Raw genomic sequence first — 17,263 nt, 5'->3', positions numbered from 1 at the left:
TCCTTCCTGGCCCTCCCTCTCTTTACATTGTGCTGCCCATTTCCTGCTTCAGCTTGCACACTTCCCCCACAGTCCCCGAGCCAGGGCCAGAGTCCAGCCACTGCCTATAGAGCCACTGCAGGGAGATGAGTGTGGAGCAGAGGTGGTGCTGATCCACTGACCGCAGGGAGAAGGCAGTCTTTGATATGCCAGCTGTCCAGTCACGGGGCGCTTACGTGAGGAAATTCAGAAGATCCAGGGGTCCGTATAGACACCAGTAAAGAGGTCATCATCACAAGGGGCCTAGTGTTTTGGATGGCCCTCTCCACTGCAGGGGACATGATCAGTATGCCCTTAGTCAGTCTCAGAGCCTCTGAAGCCTGCTCTTTAGTTCATAAAGTGTTTCTTCCTCACTTTCTGATTTGCTTCATGCTGCATTTCTAGGCTCATATCCTGTAAACAGCCAAAGCCACCGTAGCCAGACATGATGGGAAATTTCACTTCAGTCAGAATGATTTAATTAAGCTCCTGACAGGGATGAGCTGCTGTAGCTCCGAGCATTAGACAAGTGGCGGTCTGTGTGTGAGGACACTTGCTGTGCAGACAGTTTTATTCCTCACCCTTTGGTTAATTTGTCTATTGTATTTTCCCACAGCTCCTTAACCCCAGGATCTGAGTGATTGACAGACTTATTACATTAGCATGTGTTGCCGGTTAATAGAGCCTCTATTATTAGACCAGACGCTAATGGAGAGTGCAGACTTTGGTCATCTTGCAGTGTTCATGATCGAGTATCAATCCCAAACTGACCATCGTGTTCAAGGCAAATGCTCTGTAAAACTGAGCCCAAGCTGTAGACTGTATTATATCTTGTAAGTATATCAATTTAATCTTTATTTCTTTCTAACCAACAAACCAAAATAGAAAAAGTTATAAGTGAATGTATTTGTCAATTATTAACACAAGTTACATCTAATTCTACAAAGACCAAAATGTTCTGAAACTTGATTGATACACCCTACATCAAACATGAACGAACATAAATTAGTGCTTTTTCATCAACTCTTGTTTGGGAACTTGGCACTTTGCCCTGTCCATTCACCATTCATGCACAGAAAGCCTGTGATGAGCAGAACCCTGGCAGGAGGGGCTGTTTGGGTGGGCACGCTCTGAACAAGTCTGGGGAAGAAGTTGGACAACAATCTGGCAGACTGGTTACTTCCACTCTGCATTTTACTACATCCGGTGCTGTCGTGTTGGACACTGGCTGACGCTGCAGGTTTCGAGTGTATGTCCTCCCTGCTGGGACTTGGTGCATGAGGCGGCTGTGAGTGAAATACTAATCACGTAGTATTTGTCGGTGTGTTACGGTCATGGTTGGCAGTCTCAAACACAAGACGAGAGAAAGATTTGTGCCTAGTCATTTTGTAGATTGATGCCTCTGCGCTATATTTCCCGACAGGCTCTTAGGAATGGCCCGGCCAGTGGTGGATGAGGCTGCACTCGAATGCACATGGAAATTGAGGATGCATTGTTGGAGAGCACTGCGGTCCCTACAGGCCGACCCTCATCTGCTGCAGAGGCTCTCACTACTTAATATCCAATTTCACAAGTCAAAAGAGTTTTATAATATGACCAAGATGCCTGTCGTTTATCGTGCTGTGATGGGTGAAATTAAACAGGAGCTGCAACCTGTCAGATAAGCATGGCAACGATCATTATGTGACATTTGAGATACGAAATAGACATCTTGATTACTGTATACTGCTACATTACCTGAAAGGCCAAGTGGTCAGGTGAAGCAAAGGAGAACAGGGTGGTGCACCACAGAGCCTTTGGAATTGCCATAGATGTTAACTGGACCAGCGCATATTCAGTACCACTCATTTAAAATTTGCTTTCAAGTCAAAGTGACCAAATGGAATGGCTGAAATTAAACAAAGTCTTTATCTTACTGTATATGAATAGTGGATCACTATACAAGAGTAACACTGACACTTTTAGGATGTTTTTATGCATTAGAATATTATGTACAGTTGTTTATAAAAATCCCTATAGTCATTATAAACATCCAAAGTTCTTTTAAACATTTTTAAAGTATGGGTTTAAAGGGGTTTTTGGTTCTTTTGACCTGCTATGCAGTGTTGTCACTTTTTCAGATACAGATGTATACGTGTGTGAATGAATGACTCACTGCCAAACTAAATGTACTTGTTGGAATAAATAAAGTACTTGAGCCTAAGATACGCTTACATTCCAGTGTGGGACAGGGGCTGGGTTGGGAGTGATACAGAGGTTGGACGTGTGTTATCAGGGGAGCTATGAAGAGTAGTGACTTGCTGTTTAATAGGAACTTCCTTTGCACAAAACCATGTCATCCTCACTGGGATGTCATGTCACGAAGTCCTAACAAGCTTCTAGACAAGTGATTACTCTGTCTTTCTCTGTCATGATAAGACTCCCTGGACACACTCAAATCATCTGTCAGCCTTTGGGAGTTTTAAAATGTGGAAAACAGCACTAGTTCATTTTAAACGGTTTGCAGGGGCCAGGGTAGAGTTTTGCCATCACACTAATGTTAAAAGCAAGTTCCTGGTTCACGGAAGTTAAACTGCCTCATAATTAAATGCAGCAGCACACAGCGGGTCCATTTGACCCTAAGAGCGGTTTTTACAATTTATCTGTACTGGGGCAAAACACATTTCACTTTATTACGTGAAAAAATTGGGTACCCTTTAAAGGCCCATTGGGTTAGTGACATTTATTGGTCCAAATGAGAACAAAGTTGTTGTTTTTTTTAACACAAATGTCTTTTCATTCATTTTGCACTGCATAGGCCTACAGGATGTTTTGTGTAAAACTGTTGCTTAATTGCCAGTCAAAGCAAAAGAGCAAATCAGTGAATCACTTATAAACAGAAAAGACAGCTTACCCAATGTGCTCACAGAAGACACATTCATTCTTTATAGTGACCAATGGCATTGATCTTCTGTCTTTTTTCAATAGTGATCATATATTTTGAGGATAGATTATGTATTACAAAACCCAATAATGACATTATATATTTTTAAAAGGGGCAGAGCCATTCCAGCCCTTTTAATTCCTGGCAGATTGTGATTGCTTACAAAACCAATCGATGCACAGAGAAGTGAGTGGTTGTTTTGCATGTGATACATCAAGCGGTGTTCCCTCCACGATGGTTTTAGCCTGAATGGATAAACAGATGTTTGAGGCTTGCTTTGATTCACAGACTCCGATCTGAGGCGAGGAGGAAGCTAGCTGGCTTTTTGGTTTCAGTTATGGAGGCAATTTGTTGTTAGGTCATGCCCTTTTGAATCTGTTTCTGCAAATGGTTTATTTCGATCAGCAAAAATGTCCAGTAGTGTCCAAATCATAACTGACCTAAACCTAAACACTGGGGCGGCTCTGGCATCCGCTGATTGTACAATGCTAAGTTGCATAATGTGTTGTTAGGTAGCGGATGCCTTGATTATGATGGCATTTTACACATGACGCCATGGTAACAGCCCTCTGCCCTATATTGTGTGACACAACCCAAAGCAGAGGAAGATAAAGTTAGGTCTGTCATGATAACCCATTTTGAAGCACAATATATTGCTACAGAGAAATATTGTTATGACACTGACAAAAATTATTCTAATCTCGGTAAATCAGATTATAAATATACTTCTTCATTAGAAGAAATGAACTGCAACAAAAAATATCAGAATGAACCAATAATTAGCCCTATAAGTTATTCATTCCTCCCTCCACAGTCTTATCTTATTACATAAATTTACAACAGTTGGCAAAAATCTCGCCACTAATGCAAAGAAATTGACACGCAATAAATATTGAGCTCCAAAATATGTAATTTCAGCTTTCATATATTGAATTATAAGTCCACATAGTAATTATCGTAACAGGCCTATAAGCTATACTACTAGGCTATTACCAATTATCAATTATGTGTGTATTTAATCTTTCACACTCCACTGTCCACTATTCTTTACTTTTCATATTCTGTAGATGTAAACTACACAAAAGTAACACCAAACTAACTGTACTTTCTACCCCTGACCAATAATTAAACTGTAGATCTTTATTCCTTCAACTATGATTATTAGAAAAGTTCAATTTTGAAATAAAATGGAATTGTGTACACATAAACATTTCAGCTCATATTCTCTAAAGGTCACATCATGAAAACACATTTTTATTAGCTTTAGTCACAGTGTGTTTAACTACAGCCACACACTGCGATAGACCCATCCATCCCTTACCCCATCTGCCTTATACAGTAATGATGAGCTGTAATGACTTTTTAATGTGGTGTGTCCCCTTTAATATTAGACATGTACAAGAGACAAGATCTGCCCTCTGTGGAACCAAGTCACTTTTTTACTTACTTGAGTTTATTTCCCTGTTAGATTCATGTTGTATTCCATGTCTGGTTTGTACACTTAAGGCTTACTTCAAGTCCCATTGCTCTGGATTGTTGATACTTAAAATGCTGCACACCACTCGGAAAACACTCATTCAAACACATGTATTCTGTCTTGCTTCTGCTAACATTGATTTATTTTTTCAAACCACACTTCCACTTGCTCTCGGTTTGCTATAGATCATAGTGTTATCCACCTAGGTTATGGAGTTTCTTGTCATTGTCTTCTGTCAGTCATATTATTTTAGGAAAATAATCGACCTTTTCACACATAAATGGGCCACCGAGCACAAAAAGGCCTGTTGAATGAAGCCCTTTTGAGCTTTAATTGTGATTCAGTCAGCTTTGGTGCTCAGACATGATGTGGATTGTTAATGGCAAGCACATCTTTTCCTTGGAAACCAGACGCCCTGTTGAAATTTAGTGAGGACAGAGGCACCAGCCAGCAAGAAACCTGCCAGCAAAGGCTCTAAAATATTTATGTGCATCCATGAACCTTTTTGCTTTTCAGTGGAATTTGTTTTTTTGCTTAATTTCGTGCTTACATTTTCATAAAGGAAGGCTTTGGAAGCTGTGATGAATGCAGTATGTTTTAACCAGATGGATGTTTTCCTTGTTTTGTTCCAGTGCCAAATCAAGATACAGAAACATCAGGGAGGGCATCTGGCAACATAAGAATTTGAAGTGTCCATCCTTAAGGTGTATTTAGATCTGCAACTCACATCTCCAATTCATAAGAGCTATTCCGGTTAGAGATGCACCAATTCGCTTTTTCTGTTCCGATACCCATGTTGATACTATGACTTTTAAATATCTGCCAATATCTAATACCAACTGATACCATGGCAGAGACTGAAAATATGATTTCATTTAAACACAAAAACAATGATCCAGATGTGTCTTGTAACTGTTATTTATTATATCAGGTACAGACTAGCTTTGAAAAAAACACAAGTTCAATATTATGAGGTGTTTTGTCCAGTAAACTGTCTTATTGCACCAGTTTATAGATCAAAATTGGATATTGACTGAACTGACATCCGAAATCAGATAACTTATTGGTGCATCCCTAATTCCAGTATTGTCATTTATCTACGGAAAATCTTATTTGACATTTTTTGCAAGTTGTATTTTTAACTGCATCTCAAGAAACTCAAGTGTGCTGAAGTCTTACTCATATCAGTTGGTGACAAGACGTCTCCTGTCCTCGCATAGCTGTATATAATTGGAGATATTGCAGGCCTTCCTCTCTGGACATGGACTACAGGGACATGACCCCATACATGCACACTGTACTCCATTGTTTGGATGTTAATATAGCTCTTTAACTTGGTCCGGGCCTATACAGTTGGAGTTGTCAGGTCGGAAAGAGGCCCCAGTAAAAGTCTGCTCCGGTTTGGTCCATATTAGACTTGCTAATCAGATGCTAATGCTTGTGAGTGGCACTGCTACAAGAGAAAGCAGAAACAGAATGGTAATCACTGTCTGGTATACACTGCAACAAAGAAACTCATTATTTAGGTTTGTGCTTCACGATTTAAACATTAAATCAGGCATAGCTATTTGCTTGTATCAAAAACACAGGTTAAAAGTAAGTCAGTACTTTTCTCTTCTTGATAACACATTATTTCATTAAAGTATGTATCTTACTGCTAGAAAACTAGAAGTGTGTCGAGTAAATTATCTTAAATTTCATACAGACAAAGTGAATACATCTGTCTTGAGAATTTTTTTGAGTAGTTTCAGGACATACTTTTTACTGCAATGTAATGATTGCACAGTGTTTCCCATTAATACAGGACACTACGGTGGCCCCCCATAGTCTAAAAACAACTTGGGCTATATAAGGCATAACTAAATTGTTGCTCATTGTATTTTCATAAACTCATAAAAGAGACTGGACTGGTCAAAAATGTCTGACTAAAGATTAAATAGGCTGTAAGTGACACATTTATAATCCACAAATTGAAAGAGATAAAATTGTTTAACTTAAAATTATTATGCCACCAAATCTTTTTATTTCCATTGAGTGTATATATAATACTTAATAGTAGTAGGCACTTGTCTTTACTACAGTCATTTCCATGCATTATGGATGTGTTACGAGGCACAGTGAGGTCAGGGAACCCTCTGGAGCTCCGGCAGGTGACAGATGGCACTAGGAGAGAGAGGCTGATCTCACAACTTTCATTTTATCTCTCAGTATGAAACCAGAGACAACTGCATCGTCATGGTGATAGTACATTATATACATTTACAGTTCATTTAGTCTTATTTTATAATTTTCACTCCACAGCAAACCCAGCAAACAACATTCATTTGGATTTGGTCCAAGGGTGATCCAGGCTCAGCAGCTATGGATCTGTCTGCACTCTTCTTTTTAATGTTTAATTATATGATGATTATTTATATTTAGATCTTTTGCATTGTGATTTTAATGTCTTTCTTATTCTGTAAAGCACTTTGAATTACTTTGTGTAGGAATTGTGCTATACAAATAAACTTGCCGTGCCCTTGAATGTACCATTTCTGATGCAGTCATTTATTCAGTGGAATGAGTTTACTGCTTGTGAGGTTTTGTTGTTTATCTGCCAAGCTGTTGTATTAATTAAAAATTAAACACTGTAAAGTTTCTCAAAAATGTCATTTAACTTGGTTTTGTTATGTTTAAATGTTACATTGATTTATTCTAATATAAAACACAGAGCATTAGCTTAGACATTGTTTTAAAAGTGGTTGATTGATTTCCATTAAAACAGCTGTACACTGTTTTTCTTATACAGAACCACAACCTCATCAATTCTTCATTTTTTACTTAAATCGCAATTTTTTAATGAAAACAAATCAGCAGTGCGTTGTGTTTGTGCTTTCCAATTACATTTTATCACATACTCGATTTACTCTCATCATCAAAATGGTACTCAAACGCTCTTTTTCCAAACACATTTAAAGCTATGAGTAATTTATATGAAAATGTTGTAAATATTAATTTTTTTTGTATAGAGTCAAACGTCTTCCAGTTTAAAGGGCCCATATTACACTATTTTCTGATCTTTGTTATAATTGTGTTTCCTCCCACAACCTGAAGTTGTGTTTTGTTTCATTCACACATGTTTAACACACAAACCCTGCATATTTAGGCTGTGTTGTTCTCTCAAACACTAAAACACTCTTTTCCACCTTGTGATGTAATGTGGTAATACAAGAATTGCTCAATCATGCTTTTAAACTCCATATATCTTTACTAGAATCATTTGGATGATTTCAGCCCTGGGATTGCCAAACTCTACTGAACTGAAGCTAAAAGGTAGTTGTTAACTTGAAAACTACCTCTTTATGACATCACAAGGTGGAAAAGAGCATTTTGAGCTTTGGTGATGTAGACAGACTAATAATGCAGGGTTACTTGAACATGTGAATGAAACAAAACAATACTCCAGGTTTGTTTTTGAGGAGGAAACGGCATTATAACATGGCTTAAAGCTCACAAGAGTCCTTTTTATAGCCTGTTTAATATAGGGCCTTTAAAATGCACCAGTTTCAATCATTTTATCACACTCTTTGTTTTCACCAAAGCTTTTAGCTGAAGACATATTTTAAGTGTATTATTTTGTGCGTGATCATATTCCTGGTACACGCTGATGGATGTATTCTCTAAAAGCTGTCCCTCAGGTTTGAAGTGACTAATTGCTCCTTAGCTACATTTTAGCTCCACTTCTCATTTGCAAGAAAGTGTCCTGGAGCATTAAATGTTTTCTGGGAACAATTTTTTTCCTGTGGGAGTGGTAGAAAACACACTCCCAACCCACTCAGTTCACACACCATGGACAAGTCTGATCCCTGGCTGTTAAACATTGCCTTTAAATCTCCATTGACTGCAATTAAGCTTTTCCATCACATCTTAGGTTTCCTGTGTATCAAGTGTCCATTGTGATAATTTGCTCTTCCAGCCAAGTGTTTCCGCAGGACACAAAGCCTGAATCCTGTCGTCTTTTTAGTGTGAGCATAGTGTGAGGGGTCAGACGCCATCATGTCACTCTATCCACGCAAGGACTGAAAAGTGCTAACTGTTTCCTTTCTCTGTTCATAGGTGTTTCTGCATCGTCTCAATCAGTATGCAGCCACTAAAGTTGACAAGAACATCACAGAGGAGACCTTAAGGTAATGCTCAATTGGCTGAGTTTTGTAAGTTGCTGTATCTGAGTTTTCTTAAAATGTGAAAAACAGAACTAGTTCATCTGTGCAATCATCCAGAACTGTTCCTCAGAGGTCAGAAAGTTTTACTGTCATGGTAACGCTAACAACAACTAACAGGACAGCAGCTTTAAATCCTGGTTCATGGCCAAAAACACAGATCTGACTTTATTACATGAAGAAAAATGGCTACACGGCCCCTTAATCAGCCCCCCAATCACATGACCATCTTCAAAATTACATACATCTGTGAAACAAATACATTATTTTCACTAAGTATAGTCATGTATTTGTATTGATTCTATGCACCAAAGGATAAGAAGTTCTCTCTCACTACATTTAACAGGTGTTAGTTAGGCCTACATGACAAGATATTACTTTTACCTAACCTGTCAATGGTCATAATGTAATGCCTGATGATTATGTAAGCCCCCAATTTTGTGTAACATGAACTTTTAAAAGGCTGGAAAAATACACACCTAAAATTAAGTGGATTTCATGTGGTTGAACCTAAAATAGTTGATTTTCGAAGAGAAGATGTGGGAAGTCCAGGAAGCAGCTGTAAATCTAATCTATTTATAAATTATCCTGATGGGACATAATAAAGGATGTGCGCTCACAGTGGGAGAGGCACAGACATCTCAGAGTTTGCTTACACTCAAAGGTAAACATGCATTCTGTGCATATTAGTGGCTGAGCCTGTTTAGCCAATAGAGCTTTATTTGGGAACATGGCGTGCTCAGAGAATCCTGATCACAGGGGTGTGATGTGGGGCAAGTAGCAGGAATGACACCAGAAAATCATAGAATTTTATCACAAACTCATAATTCTTAAAAATTAGGTAAAATTGATTTTTAAAATACTTTCCACCACATTATTCCCTGATCAAAACATGCCTGAGGAGGGTTTACATGTCATCCTTTTGTGTTGGTGTGATTTAGCGATCTCTCCAAGGCCCTATTCGAACCCTTCTTCTGGTTAGTTGTAAAATTCTATCCAATGTTCAGCCCACAAACCCACGTCATCAATGCAGTAGTTTCAGTAGTGGGACGCATGCTACTGTGTTGTGATAGTGCTCTAAAAGCGGAGTGACTTAGGGTGGAGAGCAAAGGGAGACCATTACTAACATGAACTAACACGAACATGAAAACAATACAAAGCATTGGTAATTGTTCATATTTTCATGTACCGCTTTTCCAATTTTAAGGCACTCAAAGTGCTTTTATAATCACAATAAAATAATGAGGCGCATAAAAGTGGTCCACACGCGAAACCTTTAAATTGACCTTCAGGGAGGAAGTATAAAAAACTCCAGCTAGAATTTTATCTGTTCAGCCCTGATGAATGCATTGGAGAAAGTAGAGACAACAGTAATACTCAGTCCTAGTTTAAAAAGGCCTATATTAAGGTTTTGTTACAAGTTTTTTTTGTGTCCTCATCAAAAACATACCTGGAGTTGAGTTTTGTTTCATTCACACGTGTGCACAAATCCTGCACGTTTAGTCTGTGTTCGTCTTTTCAAACTGGAAACACCAGATGATATCATCAAATGGTAATACAAAAAGGGAATCATTATGATAATTCCAGTCCTGGAATTGCCTAACTTTGAAGCTACAGTTTGTTGAAATGTTTTCCCTTCTCAGTATAGCAGGAGATATTGTAGATTTTCTGTACCAATCTCAACTGAACAATAGATTTTTAGAAACTGCAATCATTTATGGTTATTTTAGTGTACAAATAGCTGTTGACTACCACTGAATGAAATCACAAGGTGGAACAGAGCTTTTTGAGTCTTGGAGATATAAACTGCCCAGAAATGCAGGATTGAGCTGTGGTTATGTTTTGATGAGGTAACAGTATTATAACATGGCTTAAAGCAACAGTCATTTCCCAGTCTAACACAGTGTCTTCTTTACTCTGTTATAGATTCTGTTCTCTAACATTGAAGAGATCCTGGCTGTGCACAAAGACTTCCTGTCCATGGTGGAGGAGTTGCTTCACCCTGACCCTCACGCCCATCACGAGATCGGACGCTGCTTCTTGCACTTTGTGAGCACTTTACCCTCCATCTACAATTTCCTTTTCCTCCATTATGAGCATTTTATCATTGCTTTGACTACTACTGACATTTTCCTTCACTAAATTGGTCATGACATTTAAGCTGTATTTTAGACTGCGCCACATGCTAACAGTGTGCGAAGGAGGCTGCATGTGTGCTGTATTTACGATCTCTTGGTAATATTCTGCTTATTGGTGCCATAGATCACTTTTCTTTGTTGCCTTGAAGTGCACAGCGTTTCATGGTTTTAAAAGAGTTAATAAATCTGACCATCTTTACCATGCAGATTTAGAGCAGCAGAAATACATAAATCTCATTGCGGTTGGTTAAAAGAATGTGGAGATGAGGTGACCATTTCAACGGCTTAGTGGAAATCGTGTGGCCAGATGTCATATGGGATCCAGAGGTGGAAAGGAACAGTTATGCACCAGTTTACTTTAGTGAATATTGCAGTAAGCAATGCATTTTATAATCTAAAAAATATTAGTTGGTGTATATTATAGGTAATAATAGCATATAGTATTTTAATCAGTAGTAAAACTTGTATCAAAAATGGATACTTATGTAAACAGTTATCCACAGAGAAAAAAATATATAATTAGGACAAAGATGGACATTATCTGAACAGTTTTACAAGGATATTGAGTATGTCTATCAGAACTAGTGTAAATCGGCATGGTAGCTACATTTTGGTCTTCCATTGTATAAAAAATGTGTTTTTATCCATGAATATGGTATTGAAAATCAAGCCCTTCTTTAGTTGGTGACATAAAAACACTAAACTATAGTACCTGTATTACCATGCTAGCGCTACTGTATTTTTAGCAGTAGTATTGTCACACACACTCAGACTTAACTCTGATATAGCAATGGGTTCTCATTATGTTAAATAATATAAAACAAATAAAATTAACCCAGCTGGATATCCTACTTCTCAAATTCAATATCCCTTTAATATCCTTTTTATGGCCGAGTCCAGAGAATTAGTTCATACTGTCCCTTTCCATTCTAAACATTTCACTCTACTTAAAACTAATCTTTGTGTGAGTTCATGCCCTGGCTTCTGAGAAAACATAATTTCAGAAGATGAGATCCGTGCCTACAATGAGGTTCTGTTACTGCATCTGTTCTTATGGCAGCCCTTTCTCTGCACCTCACTGGCTTTCATGTGTTTTGATATTTCTTCAGTAAGTGCAGCTTGCAGGCTGGTCCCACTGTGGTTTCCCATGACGATACAGTATTAATGTGTGCTTTGGTGGAAGGTTGTCCGTCATATTGCTGTGAGGCAGATGACGAGATGATAACCTCCCACACACTCTACTTACATTATGTTTTATTTCTACACTGGATCCACTGTACTTTTCACCGTGGGGCCTATAATTTATCTTTCTAATGGACTGCACCATATGTCACTGCTGCATTATCTATAGTACTAGTCCTTGTGTTGCATTATAATTCTATGTAATGTATTATTCGCTGTTGCATATTCTGACACCATTCTTATTTTTGGTGGGTTTTGCAGAGGACTCGATTCCAGATTTATGATGAATACTGCGGGAATCACGAGAAGGCGCAGAGACTGCTGCTGGAGCTCAATAAGATCAGGAGTGTTCGGACATGTATATTGGTAAGAATATGCAGTCAATACAAATCTGATTTGTGATGCAAGGAGCTTATTTTTCTTTCAAGGTTTTCAAGTTCTTTGACCAAATGCTGACTTTCCTTAGGTTTTACAATGACAGCCAGGAAACTTACACAAAGCTAAAAGAAAGGAACAGGCTACAGCAAAGGCATTCACACATGTTGCAATGCATGAGTTGCAATTGAGAATAAGCATGATCCATGTTAAAGGTCCACTGCTTAATGTTTCTAGTGGAGGGTTTGCCACCTGTTTGTCTCCATGGAAATATTATTTCTTTGTCTAGAATATTCCACAGTATCGAGTATCATTCTTACATCAACACAGAATCCAGATGTGTTTAAAAAGTTAAATCACAAATTTCCAAACAAACTAGAATGCAACAGTTAAGAGTCTAAAATAGAATTGCTCTGTGACTTAAATAGTTGGAAACAAGGACTAACCCGAAAGTACCTTTCATATTCCCAAAAGTGGCCTGCATGCCCCCAGCGGTCCATAAAAATACAAATGTAATCTAATCTAGGCCTGTTTGCTAAACTAAAAATTATCTGGGCTTACAAAAGTGGCCTAATCATGAGTTTGGACAAGAGCACACACCCTTACTGTAGATATCCTAACATGCAGTCACCCACACAGGCAGCTGGACAGTGTACGGGCCTGTACTTTGTGTTCCCAGGTCTGACAGCTGATGGGCCCTCTGTGTAGACGGGCTCCCTCTTCCTGTCCTAACACTATTGAAGACACTTTCACTTTTTCCGGGGAGGCTTGTGTGTTGTGCTAGAACAAAAGACTACCATATCTGTTCCCCCCGCCTCCCAAAACTGTCACACCTCTGTGCCCCTGTGGCTTTTACAGTCTTTTGTCCCGCTGCCTGTTCCCTCCACTTTGGCTTCAAGGCTATGACAGCTTACGATGTGTTTCAGGCCAAAAATACTGCTTAGCCTTCACAATGTCTGCCCTGCATCACCCCCAGTGTTTTAGAGTTCCATAAAAAAGAAGGCTGCACTTAAATATCAAGGTCTACAGGGAAGAACACACTCCAGCACAACTTAAAGACAAAACTAAGACCTGGCAAGCACTATACTAGGCAAATGTATGAATACAACTCAACTTAAAGCCCCACTGCATACATTTTTAAACTTTCTTTTTTCAACTTTCCATGGAACATCGCCACCACCAGAAAGTTATGCAGTGTCACTTTAACTGAAAGGATGCCAAAGGGTTTGGCAAGAGCACATATGCAAGGTTCTGTTCTGGCCTTAGCGTTGTGAGACAGATCCCCCTCTTCACCCCCATGTCATTCTGCTTGTTGTCCTGTGTTATAAATCATAAAACTTGTGGAGAAAAATAGAAAAGCTGAAACCAAGGCTAACCCCAAACCAAAGTGTGCCCTTTAAAATCAGCTCTACAGCAGAGAACACACCCAGACGGGCCTATTTAGACAGTTTTATAGTTTGCATTTTGTGGCTTTTTCCTCTATTATCCTCCTCTCTAGTCAAAGCATGTGGTCGCTTCTTACAGTGTGGTTAATGGAGTGAGAAATAAAGGACGCACATGCACACCAGCCCAGAGTATAATTTGTGGTCTGCTGGTTCTTTTAATCTAAGAAGCCAAAGAAGTCACAAATACTATTAATTGACTTTGATTTACCAGGGTCTATGAAGAACTGACCTATGTGCATCTCATCTTACACCCAAACTGAGCATACAGGGTAAAGGGTCATTCTCTAGGCTTTCGACTGGTCAGGGCAGTGACCAGGGAGATCTTCTGACCCCTGCTAAACCCTTTCCTCGCCTTTAAACCATGCTTTATTGTTTACAGAAGTGTGCGACCTTATCACCCTCAGCTCACCGCATGCTGTTCACTTTGATCCACCAATGACAAAGTAACTTTCACAATGGGTATTGAATGACCTGTAGGTTGTTGTTTCCTTCTGTCACAAGATTACATTTTGGACTCTCTAATTTTTGTCATTTAAAGGTGCATTGTGCAACTCTTCTGATGGAGGGGCAGTCAAATTCGTTTCTCCGTGGAGATGTTATTGCTTTGTCTCACAGTATGGTATTAAACCTTTCTATTTCATCATGGAGCCCAAACCAGGCCAAGTTACAGGTCAGATCTGTGGAAAGGCAACTTCATTCACTGTTGGAATTTTTGTTTTTCTAGGTATTCGTGGGCTATAAAACCACCTGTACTTTAATAAATGCCATACTGTATGGAATTGAAAAATTTCAGGCAGAGCAATGACAGGTGCAGGTGATGGATCTCCAACCAAAAAGTTACATTGTGCACCTTTAACTAATCATTCTACCATGCAACTCTTGAAATCAGAGTATTGGTTTAAATTACTTTGCTACCGACCCTTTGTTCTTTTACCTATTAAGAAATAAGAATAAAAATTTCAAGCTGAAGTTTTCTATGCACTGCTTTCAAATTGTTATGCGTCATATTTAACTGGAGTGTGGTTCAGTCTCTAGCCTCACAACATAGAACTGTGGTTGTTGGTTCAATCTCTTGCCCTCTTTGCACGCTCTCTATGCTGCTGAGACAGCATTTCCTCCCTATGATAAAGTGGGTTCTCTCCTACTTCCTCTCATTGTCCTGGGTCCTACACATTTATTTGTGAATTATAGTAATCCATAGTGAATGAATGTGAGAGTGAAGGCTTGTGGTTAAATTAAATTAGGTAGATTTTTAACAGTTTTTGCCTGTGCTTTTGTAGAATTGCATGTTGCTGGGTGGCAGGACCAACACAGAGGTCCCCCTTGAAGGCTACCTGGTGGCTCCCATTCAGAGAATCTGCAAATACCCACTTCTGCTTAAAGTGAGTATAACCTTGTCCATGCAAACCGTGTATTATGGGCCCACCACACCTCTGCAGGCGCTCCCTCTCCTCCTCCATCTACCCAACCCCGCCTAGTCATTACTCCCCACTGTCCAGCCGTCACATCAACCTCTCCCCTGCTAATGAAATGCTGCTCCAGCACACCTCTACTTTACAACCACAATGTAGAAAAAAACACCAGAAGCTATCATCACCCCACGGCACACTCAGGACACTTTGACTACACTCATTCATGCAAAAACCTTCTCTGTTTTTAGTTTTTAAATTTCCATTTCCTTTCGTGAAATGCTACCCACTTTCAAAGACTCGTTTGAGTAAGTGATCTGCTCTGTCTCGTCTCATTTATCCTGTTATGATCTATTAATTCACCCAGGCCTTCTCTAAACAGCCACTAGCACGGACCCAGAGATGTAATAATAGGGGGTAATCTGATGCTGTGCCATTTGAAGTCCTCCAGCTGCTGAGGCCTCCTGCTCCCAAAAACAGCACTGATAGACATCGGCAAGGGCAAACTCATCAACTACCCGGTGAATGAATATGATAGCAGATCTCATGAATACAAACACTGGTCTTGCATTAGGGACCAGTTGGAATCTGGAGTTTATTTAAATTGATATAGGTTATACCCTGCTAATGGTACCACATAAATATATGGTACCACATCAACAGTAACAGTATGATTCAAAGCTGAGGTGTCTTGCCTATGGACACAATGGCAGTATTTGTGATTTGGCCCACCAACCCTCCCAGCCGTAACTACAGTTGCAGTCCACGTGAATTTTCCATTCACTATTATTATTTTTGGATAATGTTCATTTGAATATTGGGAGATACTCTGATCTTGATGACTTGCTTCTATCTCCTAGTTCAAAGTGATTTTGTGATGTTTATTTTTCCCATTTCAAATCTTGTACCTCATCACTTTTATGTGTTTTTCTAGGAGCTGTTGAAGAGAACACCTAGAAAGCACAATGACTACAGTCCAGTCCAGGAGTCTCTGCAGGTGATGAAGTCTGTGTGCTCCAACATCAATGAAGCCAAAAGGCAAATGGAAAAGCTGGAGATTTTAGAAGAATGGCAATCCCACATCGAAGGCTGGGAGGTACTGCAATACCTGTTACCATGTAGTTTTCATCCTATACCTTCACAGACTTCCTTTGACCAAAGCTTAAAGTCATGACTTACTTAAATCCACTCAGCCTCGATTCAGCTACCACTTCAACAGGAATTCCAAGTGGCATGACTTTTGTAGCCTCTTTAAGCTTTTTCTTGTTCTCCCCTCGAACAATGATTTGTATTCACTACGGCCATTCTTTCTGCCAGGCTGAAGTTGTAACTAAAGCCTCCATGCATTTGGATGACTGATCCAATCATCGTCACAAGGTAGAAACCAAAGAAAAGAGTTCTAGGATGGCTTTACTAAGTCAGTGGAATTTAATTTTGTTCACAGTTAAGTCAAGTTTAACATTTTTTACTTACCTTAGGTCATATATTATACTTTATTCAAAATCCTTCTTTCAGAAAACCTTACTACCAGTACTTTCTCTTACTCTCTCCTTCTACAGTTATAAACCACCATACAGTTCCACCTCCAGACCAGACCAAAGTAATTATTTGTTTATTTACTGACCTTTTGAGCATGAGGTTATCCTTTGGCATTATCAAATAGTTGTATATTTTTTGTCCTTTCTGATACTTACTCAAACTAAAATGACCCAAACACAGCAATGCCTTTTCCCCTTTGTTACAGTCAAAGAAGCAGAGAAATGTAGCTTCACACTTCTGAACTTTGACAGAACTCCAAACTTTAAATGAAATATAACCACTAAGTAAAATCATTCAAAAAGCATAAAATGGAAAAAATGAATTGGGCGTGGGTGCTCTGATTGATTGCTGTTCTTGCAGAGTGATTACTTATTCCGCTGACCTGCTCTGGAGCTGTCTCAACCTGGAAAGGTCTTCTCTCCCGGGACAGTGAAAGTTTATACAAAATTTTAGACTTCACCACCACATGAGCTCTTACTAATTACTCATAATATGTGTTTATGGCTTTGGCCACAATGTTTTTGATAACGTCTTCTCTTTCTTCGATTAAGAGCATTT

At 39.1% G+C, this 17,263-nt stretch overlaps 1 protein-coding gene across 1 annotated transcript in view; it reads left to right on the top strand.

The window, feature by feature from the left end:
• The window catches only part of prex2 (phosphatidylinositol-3,4,5-trisphosphate-dependent Rac exchange factor 2), a 71,629-nt gene that overhangs the window by 3,773 nt on the left and 50,593 nt on the right, over nucleotides 1–17,263 (top strand). The window contains exons 2-7 of the mRNA XM_055150810.1: nucleotides 8,514–8,584; nucleotides 8,651–8,714; nucleotides 10,544–10,666; nucleotides 12,199–12,303; nucleotides 15,038–15,139; nucleotides 16,101–16,262. Coding sequence (XP_055006785.1) covers nucleotides 8,514–8,584; nucleotides 8,651–8,714; nucleotides 10,544–10,666; nucleotides 12,199–12,303; nucleotides 15,038–15,139; nucleotides 16,101–16,262 — 627 coding nt within the window. The remainder of the gene's footprint in view (nucleotides 1–8,513; nucleotides 8,585–8,650; nucleotides 8,715–10,543; nucleotides 10,667–12,198; nucleotides 12,304–15,037; nucleotides 15,140–16,100; nucleotides 16,263–17,263) is intronic.

The sequence above is a fragment of the Boleophthalmus pectinirostris genome, unplaced genomic scaffold, assembly GCF_026225935.1.
Source record: "Boleophthalmus pectinirostris isolate CB_2022bp ecotype Guang Dong unplaced genomic scaffold, ASM2622593v1 HiC_scaffold_15, whole genome shotgun sequence".
Taxonomy (NCBI): Eukaryota; Metazoa; Chordata; class Actinopteri; order Gobiiformes; family Gobiidae; genus Boleophthalmus; species Boleophthalmus pectinirostris.
The sequence above is the reverse complement of the archived record's forward strand: the minus strand, read 5'-3'. Positions and strand labels throughout refer to the sequence as shown.